We start from the raw sequence: 18,451 nt of genomic DNA on the forward strand, positions 1-18,451 counted from the left end.
TGAGAAAAATTCAGCTACATGTTTATTTACAAAATTGCTTTTCCACTTCTACGTAACATCCAAGCAGCAGCAGAGTGAAAACTGACACTGACATAGATAAGTGGTGTAAATATTTGATAAAAATAAAAAAACATTTTAGGCAAGGTTTCTCAAAAACAAAGCACATTGCAATTCTGTAATATTTGGAATCAGCCAGTTCGCAAAAGTTTGCCTTGAAAAATAAACACACGACTCTGGTGCAGGAGAAGGCTTATGATGACATATACTATGGATAACGATGGCTTAATGTTTTGTAATGTGTATTAAATGTGTAGCGTAAATGTTCAAGATCCTAGATAAGACATCGGGTCCAGTGTAGGAAGAACCTATAAATACTGTATAAGGCAGAAAGATACACACAAAAACAACTTTTTGCTCGTCACATCTTGATTTTCAATTACAGCTGTGTGCTCAGTAGATGGTGCTGCTCATCTCTGGAGATTGAAGGGTCCCTGTCTTCCCCCATGTTCATTTCAAAACAATAAAAAACAAACAAACCTTGACGCCACAGAGATATGTGACATTTTGTTTTAGAAATTGAGATAAGCCCACAACCACAGATTTATGTTTTTTTTATTCAATAGATGCAAATAAGCTGTCAACTGCAGCACAGTGTCTACTCACAAATATCATAACTGAATCACCCTAATAAAATATTAGAGATGTGAAAAGCTGTGTTGAATTAGAACCAGATGGAAAAACAGTCTGCAGAGTATTCATATACAGCCGAGCATAAACAGCACACTTTGCATATGATGCCAGCATATTACATAACAAGTAGACAATTGAGTTGCAGAGGTCTTTTCTACAGGATTGGCACTCTGGCGGCTTAATGATTAAGGATCCTCAAATCACACATCATACACTCGAGACATCCACATCTTATTTTAAACAGGGACTTCAGAAAAAACACCCAGCATTCACTCGGCCCTAGATAAACTCTTTTCATTCTGTGGCGAAACATAAAAAAATACATTTATATGCACTGTAGTGCACATCAAAAGGAAGGCTTTTTAGCTTTGTTGTCATTTTGTTATTTTTCATTTTAAGAAAAGCAAACCAAAAACCATAAGCGGTAAGTTTCTATTTTAATTAATTTCTTCCACTGACGGCACAGCGACACTCGGATACAAAAATTGCTGATGTGTACTTTGTTAAGAAACACTTGAAGGATGCCATCTAGCTCACTAAAGAGAGACAGGCAACATTTGGGGCTGCCTTGCTGTCCCACAGCTGCTGAACGCAGTCAAATCTGTCAGCCAGAATTAAAGTGCTCAAGTTTAATGATTCATTGTGACTCATAAAACAGTTTGTGAATCAACATACCGGTGTGTGTGTTTGTGTGTGTGTGTGTGTGTGGTGAGCTCTTCAGGAATGTGTATGCCTGCATCAGTGTATTAACAAAGCTTCTGTTTTAGCGGAGTGTGCAGGGGACAGTATGAGAGTCATGTAACCGGGAAAGGTGGGTGAGGTTCAGGGGTTGTGGCTGGGTTGTGGCTCAGTACTGGACTCTACTGTGGCCTCGCCATCGTGATGCATTTGGCTGAGCTGTTTGACAAGGCTCTCGAGTTGAGGGTTGCCCCCAAACTCCCTGATGAGGCGGTAGGCCTCCACCTCCAGGTCCCGCAGAGTCTGACGAGTGTAGGCAAACGAGCCAACCTTCTCCAGGTAGTCCACACAGTATCGTTTGATGTCCATGTTCTCTGTGCGCTGCCTCAGGATGTTCTGCACCTGGGTGCTCTCTGGCCGCGACCATATGGCATGAATGGTGGGGAAAGAGAACTTGCCCTCGGTTAGATCCTCACAGAAGCTCTTGTTCTCGCTGTACTCGCGAGAGCTGAGGTTGGCGTAGTCATCGCGGATCTGGAAGAAGAGGCCCAGTGTGTCCAGCAGTGGTTTTAAGTCCTGTTTCCAATCTGAGAAGAGCTGCATCAGACCCACAGCCAGGCCAAAGAGCCCTCCAGTTTTCTGCAGCACCATGTTGCGGTACTCCTGCTCAGTGGGACAGGTGTATGTGTCCCTCCAGTGGATGTCCAGGCCCTGACCGCGATGCAGCTCTAGCAGCTGCCGGGTAAACACTCGTACAGCCTCGGGGTGCTCCAGGGTCAGAACCTTTTCCAACCCTAAGAAGTAGACGTAGTTGGCTGAGTTGATGACTGAGGGGATGCCGTAGATGCTGTGGGTCACAGGGAAGCCTCGCCGCAGCTTGGAGTTGTCTTCGATGTCATCTATGAGCAAGCTGGCATTATGCAGCATCTCAGTCACCTCGATGATCACCTGACAATGACACAAACAATACATAGTTTGTTTTGCTGTAGACTAACGTTCAGTAACTGTTACAATGATGCTCATGCTGAGAGAACTTTCTCTAACCTTACTCTACTCTTCTTGACTAGTAACACAGACAGTGACAGGTTCTCAGGAGCGCTGTTTGAATTATGCATTACAAATTGTATACAGTAGAGGGTGCCATGTCTACACTCTTGCCTGCATTGCTCCACTAGTGAGAGTCTTCATCAGCAGACAAAATAGATGTTGCTGAGACAAACCAGGCAGTCAGCCAGAAGGAATGAGGAGTTCAGCAAAGACACTCCAGACTGGAGAGGTTTCAGATTCAGAGATTGATAAGACTGCTGTCCATTTGATCTGGTCTGCTCTAAAACTCAGATGTTCTGACCAAGAGCGAGAAACAGTGGCTTTAAGAGATTAGAGGAGATGTAGTCACATGGTTGAGCAGCTATATCTGACACTACAAGGCTCAGCACATTTTCACTTCAGTATTTAACCTCCGACATAGATGAGGAGTATGGTGACTAACTCCAACAGCGTTACAGTATGACCCTGTCAACATTCAGACACATGCACTGCTGTGGTGAGTCATGTGGACGATGGATAAAATCTTTAGATTCTTTCATCAAGATGAGGCAGCACACAGATACTGTGCTTGCTTAAGCAAATAATTGCAGTAGTCATTTATCAGTGGAACACATAGTAAACATCCCTCGGGCAGATCCTCAACATGATAACCAAAAAGGACTTTGTTTCAGGTCCATGTTTGACACAAAACTTTAAGTTACTTGCGTAACCCTGGTTCTCAAAGTAGTGAGATATCACTACCCTTAAATAGCTTGTGCTATGATACAGCATCTTTATAAATAAGCACCTCTAGCTTTGCCTCAGCAAGAAGGGCCCAGGATGTAGCCAGGCCACGGGTAGCAATCAAGAAAGAGAGCCTAACTTTGTCCATATTTTTGATTGTCCATATGGATATTATCCCAGGATACAAAGAGTTGGACACTCCGAAACCCCTTAGTTCAGTCAATATAGATGTGCAAGGCACGAACAGGACACATCATTTGCCACCGCTGTTCTTCACAAGAAGAACAAGGCATTGAAGAGAATGCCATAAGGTCAATGGGAGAGCATTACCCAACCACCTTGGACACAAAGGCAGGGTTAGCCTTAAGCAGGTACACCTTACCCCGCAGAAAAGGCTTTTTGTACGTCAATCAAGTCCAAAATCAAACCAACAGGACACTAAAAAGAGCAGTGCAATTATACATTCCACAGTGACCATCAACCTCCCTCCGCCATGATGTCTTCAGTCTGAGGCAGGCCACCCAGCGCTTGGCTTGCTAGCATCATCAGAGACTCTTCACAGTTAATACAGGCACAGTGCCTGTATTAACCACAGCCTTCGATGACCAACCAGAGGCAGCACGAGCAGACCTGTTGTGTGTCCTTACTTGAGATTCCATTTCCACAAATGCAGAGTTGAGCCCCAGAGTTAAATGCTCCACTGCTCATGGGCGTCGCTCACGTGGCGAGCCCATCACTCCACCATCTCTCTCCCTGTTGCATGTCCACAAGTGCCATGAAGTGTGTATTTCAGCCTGTGTGTGTGAATAAAAGAGTGAAAAGAATTTCCCCAATAGGGGATTAATAAAGTCTCTCTCTCTCTCTCTCTCTCTCTCTCTCTCTCTCTCTCTCTCTCTCTCTCTCTCTCTCTCTCTCTCTCTCTCTCTCTCTCTCTCTCTCTCTCTCTCTCTCTCTCTCTCTCTCTCTCTCTCTCTCTCTCTCTCTCTCAGCGCCCGGCAACAGATGTTAAGCTAGCCAGCTGACGGGTTGAGATATGCTCCAAAGCAAGAAGTGTTTGAATGATGCTGCGTCATAGTGCAAGCTATTTAAGGACAAGTGATTCTGCCCGGCGCAGATGTCGCAATCACCAGCCATTCAGGATTGCTGCAATGAGATACATGCTTCTGAAGAATACGCAGGGAGGCATATCCCATAGTAAAACACTGAAACAAATGATGTTTGTATGGGACTGGGGACCACAAAGAGGCTCAGTGGGTCCGGCAGATGATCGAGGCTGAGTCAGTTGGGCAGTTTATCCACCAAACACAACCTTTCTTTTTGCAAGGTCCCAACACTCGCTCTCCTGCAACCTGAGTGAACCTTACACGAGAGGCAAGTTGAGGGTAAATGAACACACACATGAACAAGACAATGGAACATTACTTGGCCAAAAACATACTCAAGGATTCAAAGGTTCATTGCAAAAAGAGTGTGGTCTTTGTGAATTCAAATTCCCTGTCAAGATAAAGGAAAAAGGGCACAAAAATCACATCAACAACAGCCTCAGCCTCAACAGCAGCTATCAAACCCCAAACACAAGCACCAACAATTTTCAAGTGTTGGACTTCGAGTGTCTCCAAGGAATCCAACTAGACAGGCTGTTGCTGTGAAATACTGTAGTGCTGAAAGCCCTCACAGCTCCACAACACTTCATTGATTATCACCAGAGGTTACTTACTCAGAAACTCACTTTTTGTCAAAGCCATAACCAGTGGTCCATTATCAATGCACACTATTTCACAACAAAGGAGTACACTGAGTCCAATATATTGAGGGGAAATAACTCTGAAGTTGCCAAGTAAGATATGTGCTCACATAAACTTGTCTAACTAGAGGGACTACAGTTGACACCTGAGTCAGACTGCAGGACTGTAAGTCTGGCCAAGCTTTTAACATATTCATCCCACACAATGACACACCACACCTACTGGATTGTGTCATTCAGAAATGTTCTCTCATTCATTTAGAAAATACTCACAAAGCCAGAGTATAATCTTTATGCAGGATTCATGCTGTTTTTTTGTTAATCATAGTGTTTGTTGATGCCGTTTCCCTCCTGTTTTATATTGTTTATTTTTAAAAAGAAAGAAATAAGATAACCTGTAGTTTATGCCCACCTGAGGACATTACTATTGTTATAATGAGAAGAAATAATAGTTCTGACTTTGACAGGAAGCCTATCAAACGATTGGCTTAAGAACTGAAAATATATTCTTATTTTTATTGACTTATAATTTATCAGCTATAAATTCATTATCAGAATAATATATAATACAAGTTTCCCCACCGTCAACCAATAATTCAATCTGCCTCAAACTGACATGAATATGGTATCAGTGTAAGAGGTGTTTACAAATTGAGCAGGTGCAGGTGCATTTAATACCCAATGCAATAGGTTAGCTCAATTCATTGTTGTCTGTAATATGCATGTTGTATTATACATTATTCTTTGTATTGTGATTTACTATGATGTGCAATAAAGTTGATTATTATTAAACATTGACAGGAAGAGAAAAAAAGACCGAGAACAAGAGAAAGCCAGTCAGCTGAAGGTTACAAAGCAACTGGTGTGTACAGAGGGAATTTCCCAAACCTCAACAACCTGTGCTGTACTACACTGTAGAGACGCACATATGGGGTCTTGATAAAAAATTCATTGGCAAATGAGTGAGACAGTGTGCCACAGTCACTGCCTCTATCTATCTGAAGGCACGGTTGTTTCCATGGCGGCGACTTCTTGGCAGCAGTGTGCTAATGATGACGAGAGGACTCTGCATGATGGGTTCAGCAGGAGTTTACAGAGCCGCTATCCAGAGAGAGCGAAGAGGGGAGGGGGGAGACAGAGGGAGTCAAAGGGGGAGATAGTGCTTTGATATGTGTGGTAAATTTAAACCTCACCTACCCGCTGTACCAAAACAAGGAAGTCTGAAGTGGAACTATCAGGAGAACAAATGTAGATTCGGTTACAATCTGAATGTAAATGTCGGCCATATGAACTGACAACTAATTCACATCAAAAACTGATCAGTCAAACTCTAAGGTAACATGTCAGTGAAGCCTCAAGGAGCAGATGTGCTCCTGAAGTGAAAACATCAGCCCTTCAGTCAACAGACGTAGCGTGTAATGTGAAAATAATCAAAAATGCCACACTGAATGTTGAGTCGTTCCTTTTATTCATTTTGGATCTGAATTCATTCATTTGAAGACATGCAGCCCACTGTAAGAGTAGTAGTGTGAAAACTGTGATTAAATATATCTCCACTGATACAAAGTGTGAGATGGATGCTGTAGCAGGAGGAGGGCTGACATAACAGGATTGATCTATAATATTCAATAATTCCTCAGACGAGACTGACAACTTTATTACTTGTTCACACACATGCACCCAGGGCTGAAACTAGTCATCACATCGGGGGGTGACTTTTATTATGCACTGGAAGATGAAATGACCACAGGAAACAGTGCGACCTCTGAGGTTTGCTGCAGGAGGAGGATTCCTGTATTTGGGAAGGATTTATAAAACATTCAGGACAAAGGAAGACCTGTTGAACAGCAAACCTAATGAGACCTGACAGACTCCGCATTCTGCAATGTGAAAGGCATGTAGATTCAGGAAAACACTGATTGGTCTCCATATCTTCATCACTGGACACAGGACCAGTGTTCAGCCACAACAATGCTAATGCTATCAGTATAATAAGGTCAATGGCCTGATCTCCCTAAGTGGACAGTGGGGAGGGTCCTGTTCAATAAAACCAATCATTCTTAAATGGCTAATTTGATATTATCTGAGAAGAAGCATGAATGCCAACAAGCCTGCTATCTGTATGTGTGACTCAATATGCCATCCAACCAGGCAAGCCAAGAATATGTAACACTGTAATGGATGAGTGGAGGTGTACGCTTGCCTGGGAAGCTGTCTGTGACTTGAATCATGCTAATCCTTTGCTCACAGAGGTGATCAGGGGCACAAGGAGCTAAAAAAGAAGCAGTCTCTCACTGGAGATTAATGTGGATGCAGTATGTCTTAAAATGCATAAACAAACAATCCCTAAATTCTGCCAAATATTCGTTTCTTTAGATATATCATCTGGAATATACTGTATAGTAAAACAATTATCTACCATTATGACCCATTTTCATTCAAAAAGCATAAACTAACACCGATGTCAAGGCTTTCTTTACGGATATACAGGGCTGCCTGCCATCATCCTCCACTGTAGCACCATTTATTCCATTTTTATCATGCATACAAAAAACAGAATATTCTGGTAGCTCGCCCTATCATATTCCGGGAAACCCCTTGATTATAAACTACAGCTATTACAACTGTGCTCAGAATCAATTTGGTTCCTTTTTCCATCCAACTTTGAAGAGAGAGAGAGAGATAAATCTAATGTGACTAGGGGGAAAACACAATGCTTTAGAGTTTTGGAATCATACTGATTGGCTTTTTTCAGACTCTGTAGAGGAATATTAAAAGGAGGTAAGACAGCAGATGACAAATCTGCCTAACTTGGCAAGGGTGAGTAATCAAGAGAAAAAAGCTGAACTTGAGGTGGTCGTCTGAGTACTAGTTAGAAGGGTTGGTTGTCACATGACCAGCATGCACAGAAACACACTGAACTGAACGTGAGCACCATAACAAGAAACCGTTATGAATGATACCGTGAAGTGGATTCAGTACACATTATTTGCACAGTCAAAACTAACTAAAGTCATTCTTTTAGGTATGGACACCGTCAAAACAATTGACTACAGTTAAAAACCATGATGACTGAAGCTGGAAGCAAGCTGCAACTCTATGCATGATTTAAAAGCAGAAGTGGGAGAGGATGGAAAACCTATTATCTGGCAAAGATCCTCTTTTACATCAAAATGTTATTAATCTTCATGGAAATGCTAAAAATATAGTTTTAGTACGCAGGTTCCCATCCTCTTGGATTCATGAAAACTTAATTTGAAAGCTTTTGATGTCTGTATTATGTTTCAGTTGAAGAGCACATAATTTTTGCGGTATTGTAGCCATCAATAGCTCGTTAGCTGGCATTGTTCTACTTTCTTTTAAACATAATTTTGAGATGTTTGTTTAATATTGATGTGCCACCACTGAGCGATTTGAAAGCTCTGAAATGAAACAGTAGCTGTAACAAAGTGCCTTTTGAAAAGGAAGAATAGAGAGCAAGACAGTTCAAGTTTGAATGATAATGATTTAGGAAGCACAATACAATCAGTCATTATTTAGACAATAGGCAGGTATTTTTACATATTTCATTTATTCAAGGCTGCATTTGTTCCTCCATTATTCTTTATTTTTATATATTATCAAAGGGTTAAAACAAGCTCTGCTGTGCTGTTCTGGAGGTAGTAACTGTAGTCTTAACCCCTGCTGTTCCTTAAAGTGACACATTCACCAGAGCTACACCAGATCCTTTTTGATCGCTCCACAAAATGTGTGATGTGGGCGGAAATCCAAAGGTCTGGAAACAGGGTAATGGACTGTGCCTCTGAGCAGCCAAACCTCGAAATAATCTCTTATAAAAACAGTTAATCGATGGACTATATGTAACGTAGACGAGGTCCATAATAGCGACAACCCCACAACGAATTACTGTATCACAGCTTTTTGCTCTTGTGGCTTCTCATTTTAGTTTTAGGCCCCACAACTTAACTATGTGGTTTGGTTTCACTTCGGTTTTAAACTCATTTGCAACAGCTCCGATAAACTCAGCGTACCTCAAACAAATGTAACAACTGGCTGATGAAGAGAGACGAACATTCAGCAAAATTAAGATCCAGATATTTTTCTCAACAGCTGATGGAGGCCAAACAAAAACTAAAACGACTAAATACTGGGTCTAGACTTTTATAATGTTGGTCTGTGTCTGCTAGATGTTTAACTAAACAACTGTCTTCTACCAATCAACTTGTTTTAGAGTTCATCTGCCCAAATGGTATCTTAAAATTGCTTAACGTAGCTGTAGCATCTGGGCTATACTTTACTTTTTAAAAGTCCAGTGTGTAACATTTAGGAGGATTTATTGGCAGAAATGGAATACAATATACATAATATGCATGTATTCTTGGAAATAAGAATAGTTACCAAAGAATAATGACAGATCTCGCTGGTTGCCTTCCATACAGACCGCCATGTATCTAGAGTAGCCCAGATTGGACAAACCAAACACAGACTCTAGATGGAGCCACATTATTCGGGCCTTTTGCGGCCACCGTAGTTCCTCATTTGCACTTGGAAATGGAGGATGAAGCAAGTGAGCTGCGATCTTCAACTCCACCGCAAGATGCCACTAACTTCTACACACGACACCTTTAAAAAAGTGACTAAACACATTATCTACATGGGAAACAAAATGTATCCGACTGTATTTTTCACCCGGATCAGGCAAATATTGAAAAGGGGTAACTGTTCTGTTTTTAAACCGTTGCTACACCTTTTTCATTTCATTCCACTTGATCCCCAGCTGCATTAACAACCTCCTGTAATAAATCATGGATGCTCAAGGCTCTACACCCAACTTTACATTTATATTCAGTTAGGAACAACTCAACTGACAGAACACTCTGGTTGCATTACAAAATAAATTGCCTTTCCGGAACAAGCAAAGCATCATTTCACCTTCGTGGATCCGTCATCAACAATAAACCTCTGAATGTTGAGAGAATAGAAATGGCTGATTTCTCACCTGCAGTTTGTCCTCTGGAACATTAAGCCAGTGGTTAAATGCTTGGGATAGTTTAGTCCTCACTTGCTTTCCTGAGGAGAGAGTGGAAAACAAATGTTCAGTTGTTTTAATAGTCAAAAGACATATGTGTTGTAGTACGAAAAGGAAAAGAAACAAGATAACCTGTAATTGCACCCTTCACAATGACTGCACAATGTTACAAATCAGCAGCACATTCTACGTTTAAAAAAAAAAAAAAAAAAAAAATGAGGTCTTACTGCTCAGGCTTTGCTGACATGAGTATTTTTAGTCCTTATGTTGCAAATATTGTGAAAGCACATTTTGTTGAGGTGTATAGTAACACAGCTGGTGGGTGGGAACTACACATTGCCAGAGAAGCTGAACTTTAAAAAAGGATTATATTGTTTTAGAACCCATTTGTCATAATTTCAGTCAATATAAAAGATAAACATGACACGGATCTTACCCTCACTGTTGCTCTGCAGGGAAAAGCTTTACAACAACACATCAAATGAGACCAAAAAATAATATTTCTAACTAACTGAGACTTTCTTAGGACTTAGGTCATATTTACTAAAATAAAGTTCTGGCATTAGGTCAGTCACTGACAAAAAGTGACCAGTCAAAACTGAAGAAACAAATAAAGTCTGTCTCCTAAACAGCAGTGAGTGAGTGATCAGTCAATATAAATTAAACTCAACAAAGCCGGGATGTTAAACATGCACACAACTCTGCACAGTTTGCTGTCTTCTGTGTTATTTCTCAAACTGTCCCATTTTATTACCATTTGGAGTCATCAATGAATGTAAAAGACAGCCTCAAAATATGAGTACAAGACATCATAAGACATTAAATCTGTTCATGTTCAAACTGAACAAAACATCTTTAACACAGTGAGACCATATGCTGCTGCCAAAATACAGATTGGAAATTTAAGTAGCATATGAGTCAGTTGTCATGATTGTGCTCTAAATGCAAAACAAAGTAAAACAAAATGTTACAATGGATTAATTTAATCTGCTTTAAGAAATTGAATATAATATTCACAATATGTTTTCATTAGTGTATAATCACCTGAATATAGAAACATTTTCATTTGTTTTTATCTACTTTTAATCTTTTAGCAATCATGTCCTCTGTTTGTACACTAGAGCCTTTTATCGCATTCATAATTTTAGGACATTTTGCTGAAGCTAAGGTCCAATGTGACTCACACGTGAGCGGGTCAGGGCTCAGTGTAGCTCAAGGACTCATCAGCGGTATACGAGGCTTCTGATGACCTTTTCACCAGCACGTCTCCACCTCTTCCACCACCCTACAGTCACTGACATGGAAAAAGACTCACCTGGCAGCTGCAACAAGTACTTGTATGGTTCCAGCAGAATTCGCTCAGAGGCGGCTTGTGAGTCACTGTCCATTGCCTAAGGTTTACACAAGTCTCTATAAAAAAAGGACAGAGAACAGTAAGTACGTGAGGAAAACCAAAATGCAGTTGTTGAAGAAGTCGCCATTTTTAAAAGATTAAAAAGCATTTCTATGTAATCCGATTACAATCAATCCAATACACTTTTTTGTCAAATTAAGCAAATATCTGCTAACTTTCCGCTCTGTATTTGTGCTGAAAATAAACAAACACTGTAAATGAAAAACAAACAAAGCTGACCGAGCCACACAACACTAAACAGGGAAGGCTAAATTACTTAATGTACATTCAGCTTACTTTCTAGCTTGCCAAGATATGTTGTTGTTGTAATGTTAGCAGCAGGAGTGTATCGCTGTCTGGAGCTGGTGTGCTGAAACTGAGACAGCAGCAACTGCAGCAACAGTTTACGAGGCCACAACACAGCTAACGTCAGTGACATTACTTGTTGTTTGCACTATATCATGGCGTTTGATTTCTCCAGAATGGCTTACCCCACTCTCTCCAAAAAGAGATGACTTCTTCAGAGATTAGATTATTTAAGAGATTCTGATCTGGTGTAGCAGCGGTTTCAAGCCACAAAAGTCTGTCATGCCTTACATCTGCGGTTGATTGAGAGCTGGCTGATATTACCGAGCTCTGAAAGTTAAAAGGCTTTGTGAAAGTCCACAATCACTCTAAAAACAAAAACAAAAGCAGTGAGGTGTATAATTCTAATTGGTTATATCCTGCGGTGTGTTCATGTTAGATGACTTGTATCAGTTATTTCCCAGCACCGGGCTTAAAGCTGACTCTTAACTGGCAGGTTGGGGAACCGGTGAACTGTAGTTGAAGAAATTGCAGAGAGCAATCTGTTGGCATGACAAGATCAGCGTCAGACTTGAAGACTGACATCAGATGCATAACTGCACAATCATACATGGGAACTGTGTGGGTATCGTTTGTGAGTGACACTTGCAGGTCTTTTGTAATGATACATTTCTAGGACTTTTCAAGCAATTTTCAAAGAAAAACATTTTAAAATGAAGGGCCAATAATTCACACAAATGAATGTAGCACAGTACTATACAAGGCTTGAATGGTTTGCCATAATTAGATGGCAGTAGAAATTTTACAGACACTGAGAATAGGGCTGGGCGATATAGCTGAAAAATGTATCACCATTTTTTTTTTTAATATCGATAATCATTGATAATTTGTAATTGCTTTGAATTTAACCATTTTATTTATCAAGGCACACAAATGAACAACTAACATCTTGCATAAAAAACTAAAAACACTTTATAAACTATATTGATTTTCTGGGTTTGCTGCAAAGACTTAACACAGTCCGGAAATCAGTACAACCCCCATCCCCCGCTATGAAGTACTATACCGTCTGACTGAAGATAGTGAAGCTTGGTCCAGTCAACGGGATGTATAACAGTTGCATCATAGCTTAGAGTACTGATCTGGTAGGCTAAATCCAAGCACTTTTAAAAAGATCTTTTCAGGTACTTTTCTGACCCTCTCTAACCCTACTTTAAATAAGCAAATAACTGAGATGCAGAAAATGCAAAAACTAATACGCCGTTTGTAAAGTTTTACATTAAAAATGAAAGGTTTCGACAAATCGGATTAAATATTTTCATGATGTAATGCACTGTGTCCCAGATGCATGTGTGCAGAGCCATGAAATCCCCGAGTGCAAGGTGACACACTGATCACATGGACAAGTTAAAACAATCACATTACTGTTGAATCACTCAAACTGCTCACGTGTGACGTAGCAATAAAAACAGAAAAACTAATCTGTCTGTGACGGATTGTGATCCTCACCAAAAAAAATTTATTCTTACACAAGATTGGCAGTTCAGGTTTAATTTAATTTTTTTTAAAAAGCCCAGACTACACAAGACGCATCCGGTCACATCATATAGATCTATAAGCCAGTATATTATTTATATATATATATATAAAATTCAGTTCAAGAGGGAAAACATTCACTGCTGCTCCGCTTGTGAAGTCAATGCACAGCCTCACAGCTACTCATTATAAATTACATTATCAGACCGCCACAACATTTTATATCAAATAACACAATGATGCATTCCATTTCCCCCGAGAGACGGCACAATATTATATTAGGGAAGAGCGGCTCTTCTTCGTCAGGTAATATTATTTACCGCGTCATCGTTGCTTTTGAGAAGTTGACATCCGAGCTGCGAGACTTTCAGCTCTCCACCGAACGCTAGAGCCGACCATATGAGCCATATAGGAGTTGCTAGTTTTATAGGTACAAATTCAATCTAACACAGACCTGGTATAGACCTTTCTCACAGCAGCCAGTTGGATATGAAATAATAGGGTAAACACAGGTGTCACCAATGATACTAATTAAGGTTTGGTTCTATTAAGGTCAAATAGAGTCAGGGTGCTGCTGTTGTGCATATTGGCTCACTGGAGAGGCTCTGATACTCTAAATGATACAGGAAACCTAATTAGTATCATTCTTAACAACTGTGTTTACCCTACTATTTCATGTCAAAATGGCTGCTGTGAGAAAGGTCTATAAACTTGATAAACTGGTAATTCAGTGTACAGTAAAATTCCACAATTTAAACTGCACACTTGACATTATAAGTGGAAAACAAATACATAATACACATTTTTATCCTCATCTCTTCTGCAGCAAGTGCAGCCATTTCTCAGTTCAACTGTATCTATTCCATATTTACACACTCTGAAATGTTAATGATTTTGACATTCAACCAAACAGCAAGACACACCAAGATCCCTCTAATGCCACTGGCAGGTAGTGGCCCACCGGAGAGAAGTGTGCATGGTTTGTTGTTACGACATGTCAGCAGCCGTAAATCTGTTTTAGGATGTTACTGAGAAAGCAAGCAAGTATTGTTTTTCATTCATTTAACTTTTGCCACGGAGGTTATGATCTTTCCCATTTAAATAAAAACCCTAAACACTATTTTTTTTAAAGAGCAGCAGAGTGACAACTGACACTGACATAGTTAAGTTGCAGAAAATATTAAAATACCAATAAAAAAGAGTCACAATTGTGAAAATAACTTAATATTTGCCACAGGAATGACACTCCTAGTGGAGGGAAGTCAGTCCCATGAAATCTATAATCAGAACGGCATCAATAGAAACACAATCTGCTGGATTTCATGATTAATTAAACAGAATCGAACTAAAAGACTATAAAATGGACAAATTAAGATTCATGGACGGTTACTGCTTGTGACATCGAACATGTGGCGGATGTGAGTTAGTGATTCATGCAGCCCGAGTCAGACCTTCAGCTCAGGGCAGGGGGCGGGCTCAGGGCCTGATGGAGTAATTAACATGATACCTTTCCACAAATAAAATCAATATAAGAGTTTCAGTAGCAGGTAGGAGAGGAAATTCAGTGAGTGAGTTAGTGGAGATTGTGACAAGGGCTTAGGGGATGGGACAGTGTACAATATTTACACACTTAATTCCAACTGAATCGTGAATATGTTCAAGATTTGTAGGTCAGGTAGGTGTAATGTTATTTTATGATGCATTTGAGCTTTATACAAGCCTGATATTGCACCTGCACATCACAATATCGATAATATTTCGATTAATTGCGCAGCCCTGTTTGTGACTCCTTTGAATGGGTCACTGGCACATCACTACCTGCTACTTACCAGTGAAACTAGGAGGATTTTGCTCCTGCTGGAGGGTGCAAAAACCCAAAATAGAAAATATAGAGAAGTGTTCATGTTGGCATTAAACTTCCTTACCTTAAAACAACTTAAACAGAAATATTAATGAATGGAAAAATCACACTGAGCCCAAACTACATATACAAAACAAAAAAAACAGCTGTGACACAGTTTTGCTCCAGCCCCCGCCCCCCCCTGTGCTCTTAACTCCACCCACCTTGGCTGCTGTCTGTCAGTCCGCTGATTGCCGGTCTTGTAGTCCTGTTAGCCACACACTGCTAGTTAGCCAGCGTTAGCAAGCTGACAATCTCTACTCTACCGCCGCTGAGTGTTTCTCTCTCTCTTTCTCAGAGTTAAAACTTCCACTTCAACGCTGGTCGACTGAGGCCACAGCCACAGTGTCATATGATCTTTAGGTTCCCTGTGTTTCTGGCCACTTCACCACATGCTATGCTACGCTAGTTCCGCTACCAGCATGCACTCTGCTTCACAAGACAAACTGGTGATGAGCTACCTATATATGTTTCGGTTCCGTTACTGCGCAGGCGCACAGTAGGTGGGGATTTTTTTTTTTTTTTTAATTTGTTTTTTTTTTAACTTTATTAAACGTCTTTAATTAAAAACAATCACACAATCAATGGACGTTATACCTAACAATTAATCAAAGCAGCTTATATTAACAGGATGTTTTTTTAAAATATAAGCTACATTAAATTAACTTTAAATGGGGTTTAATCAAGATATAACTTAAATAAATATTTTATTATTATTTATAAGTGCCAAAAAGCCTATAAGCAAAATATAATTTAAAAAATAAAATAAAAAATAATAAATTGAACGTCTTTATTTTACGTAAAATGTACGTTGGGAATGTAACATGGGCGCCTCAGTTACGTTGCCACAGTTACGTTGCTACATTTCCCGGTTAAAGCTTCCGACACGTCACCGCGCTGTCGGGACACTCTGTAATACATATCGAACGCACAACGCGTTCCAAATCTGGGAGTTGTAGTTTTTTTACAGCGTGTTTTTATCCCCCCCCCCCTTTATCTCTCTCTGTATTGTGAAAGCCACCCAGTAGGATTACTCCATACACCTTACCATGGATATTTTTCTCCCGCATCAGCCAATCACAGGCTGCTAAGGCGGGTCCCCTTCGCGGTGCCAGCCAATAGGCGACCGAGATGCGAAAGAGGCGGGCTTTAAACCGCCCGTCAATCACTCTCAGGAGGCGGAGGGGAGGGGAGGGGAGTAGAGAGGGGGGGGGGGCTGAGCGGATCACAGAAAGAGCTAGGCTAGAGGAGCTACTCAACAAGGCAAACAGCAGCGCGCTGCGAAAACGACTTTTCCCCATCCGCATCCAGCACCGACCGGCGGCCAACGGACGATTTAAAACCGGTCAGATTCCTCACATAAATGTTCCAATGGATTACTAATACACTTTCGTCGAAAAGCAGAAGTGTTTCTCAACTTGACAGCATAGGTGAGCCTGCTTTTGTTCGGCCAAAGCCATCGCTATTTTGAACATTTCTTTTTTTTTTTTTTTTTTTGTGTGTGTGTGTGTTACCAGCCTTGCTTGCTTCCCCCTTGCTTTGCTAACCAAGCCAACCTTGACGTTAGGTTAACTTGTGAACTAATAATGCTGCGCTGTGTTCAAGATGGGGGGGTTGGATTTTATGGAATGAATGAATTAGGGACGACTGGGACAGTAACACACACACACACACACACAAAAAAAAAAAAAAAAAAAAAGCTGACGGTCGAGAATAGAGGAGGAGGAGAAAAAAAAAAAACTTGGGTCAGCTCGATAACAAAGTTATGCTGTAGCCAGCCGAATTAAGCTGATGAGCACGGTGAAAGGTTATGCTACTCCGCGGGGGTTGAATAGTTTCGGGGGGCCAGGCTTTTCGGACAAGCCACCGGGAGTGTTGTGTTTGTTGAGCGGAGGAATCCTCGGAGAGATTTTTTTTTTCTCTCCCTCTCTCCTCTGGTCGTCGAGCAGCGGCTGTCATGGTTGTTCCCTCATAAGCCGTCAAAAGTGAGTCCTTTTTTTCCAACCGTTGGCGACCTGCGTTAGCTCGAGCTCGCTGCGGTTGATGTGATTTGTGCGACCAACGGCTAAAATTTTTTTTTATTTTTATTTAAAAACAAAAAACAGGTATTGGTTTGTCCTTTTTTTTTTTTGTGCTACCTCACTCCCCGGTCGACTTGCACCCGAGTGTAGGTTTTTTTTTGGGAGCTAACCGAGTAACGTTTATCAAGGAAGTCGCCCGTTTTAATCAGTTGTGGCTGTATTAGCAGATGCGAGGTGGACTATTTTCCCACTGCTATACGGTGGTGGTGGTTGGAAGGGGGGAGAGAGAAAGAAAGAGAGACAAGAAGGGGGGAGACTTGTGTTATTCTCAATGCTGCGTGTGCGTGACTAGTATTTTGCACTATTTCCGTAACTCACCACAAACTGACCGGGCAGGAATCGTTTACCGGAGAGGTTTAAATGGACTCGACACGGCTGAAGCTGTGTGTGTATGTGTACATTATTGTGTTTTAGTGGTGGTCAGTCACTCACTTGCAAGCGGCTTGGTCTAACGCAAATTGTCTGGGGCGCGGATGACATTGTATCCTCCGCGACCAAAGAGCCCCAGCACAAATGAGGGCTGCGACCTTGGCTTGCGCTATAACAATAATAATAATGATAATATAAAACAATAATGATGTTGTAGGTGTTTAAATGCGATGCGTTTACAAGTCTTGACCTTGTTTCTTTGTCAGGAGCTAACCTCACTCTGAGAAAAATGCCAGACCGAGTCGATATGGAGAAACATTATGTGAAGAAAAGAAAGTGACTTTTTATTTAAATAGGGCCGCACAGCCGAGTCTCACTTTGTGTAACTTACAGCTGTTATTGCGACACAGCTTTTTTTATTTTCTTATTTTAATGTGACATTTCTGCCAAAGGTCTGCTTCGGTAGCGGTGTTGTCTGCCCCCATAAGCTGTGTTATTATCGGTCTATTTTTTTTAATATAATTTGCTGTCGAGTGTACTCTGCGCAGAGAGAGAGAGAGAGAGAGGCGCACCGAGACAAGGGAGAGAAGCGAAAATGAAAATGAACGGTGTCGGGGTAGTTTTTCCTCTAAAACCCCAGAGATTGGTGTCGGAGGGAGACTGGCTCTGGCAGGGGCAGGTGAATTGCGGCCACCGTTTCCCGCATTTTCCAGTGTTTGTGAGCTGAAGTGTTCTCCTTTTTTTTTTTTTTAGCCGACTGTCAGCTACAGAAATGGCGTCATCCTCTGCTGTAGTGTTGGTATAGTCAGTGCAGTGCAGACAGCAGGCACACAGCCACGCTGCCGTGCTCAGAAAGAACCGAGCACCGTGCTGCTTTTACTGTATCTATCACTTCACCCTTTAAAACCCATTTATCCGTGCATTTGTGCAGACAGGAGGAGGAGGAGGAGGAGGT

General features: G+C 41.1%; 2 protein-coding genes across 4 annotated transcripts in view; one reads left to right on the forward strand and one right to left on the reverse strand.

Moving 5' to 3' along the window:
* Positions 1-594: 594 nt before the first annotated feature.
* Positions 595-15,498, reverse strand: ggps1 (geranylgeranyl diphosphate synthase 1). Its single transcript, XM_051429195.1, has 4 exons — positions 15,211-15,498; positions 11,227-11,321; positions 9,882-9,952; positions 595-2,316 (listed from the first exon to the last, which is right to left on the reverse strand). The coding sequence occupies exons 2-4, from the start codon at positions 11,297-11,299 to the stop codon at positions 1,513-1,515; spliced, it is 948 nt and encodes a 315-aa protein (XP_051285155.1). The 5' UTR covers positions 11,300-11,321; positions 15,211-15,498; the 3' UTR covers positions 595-1,512.
* Positions 15,499-16,274: 776 nt separating this feature from the next.
* Positions 16,275-18,451, forward strand: part of arid4b (AT-rich interaction domain 4B) — a 40,152-nt gene continuing 37,975 nt past the window's right edge. For all 3 annotated transcript variants that reach the window (XM_051429130.1, XM_051429140.1, XM_051429148.1), the window contains exon 1: positions 16,275-16,476. The gene's annotated coding sequence lies outside the window, so the exon portion shown is untranslated. The remainder of the gene's footprint in view (positions 16,477-18,451) is intronic.

Source organism: Dicentrarchus labrax, unplaced genomic scaffold (assembly GCF_905237075.1).
Source record: "Dicentrarchus labrax unplaced genomic scaffold, dlabrax2021, whole genome shotgun sequence".
Classification (NCBI taxonomy): domain Eukaryota; kingdom Metazoa; phylum Chordata; class Actinopteri; family Moronidae; genus Dicentrarchus; species Dicentrarchus labrax.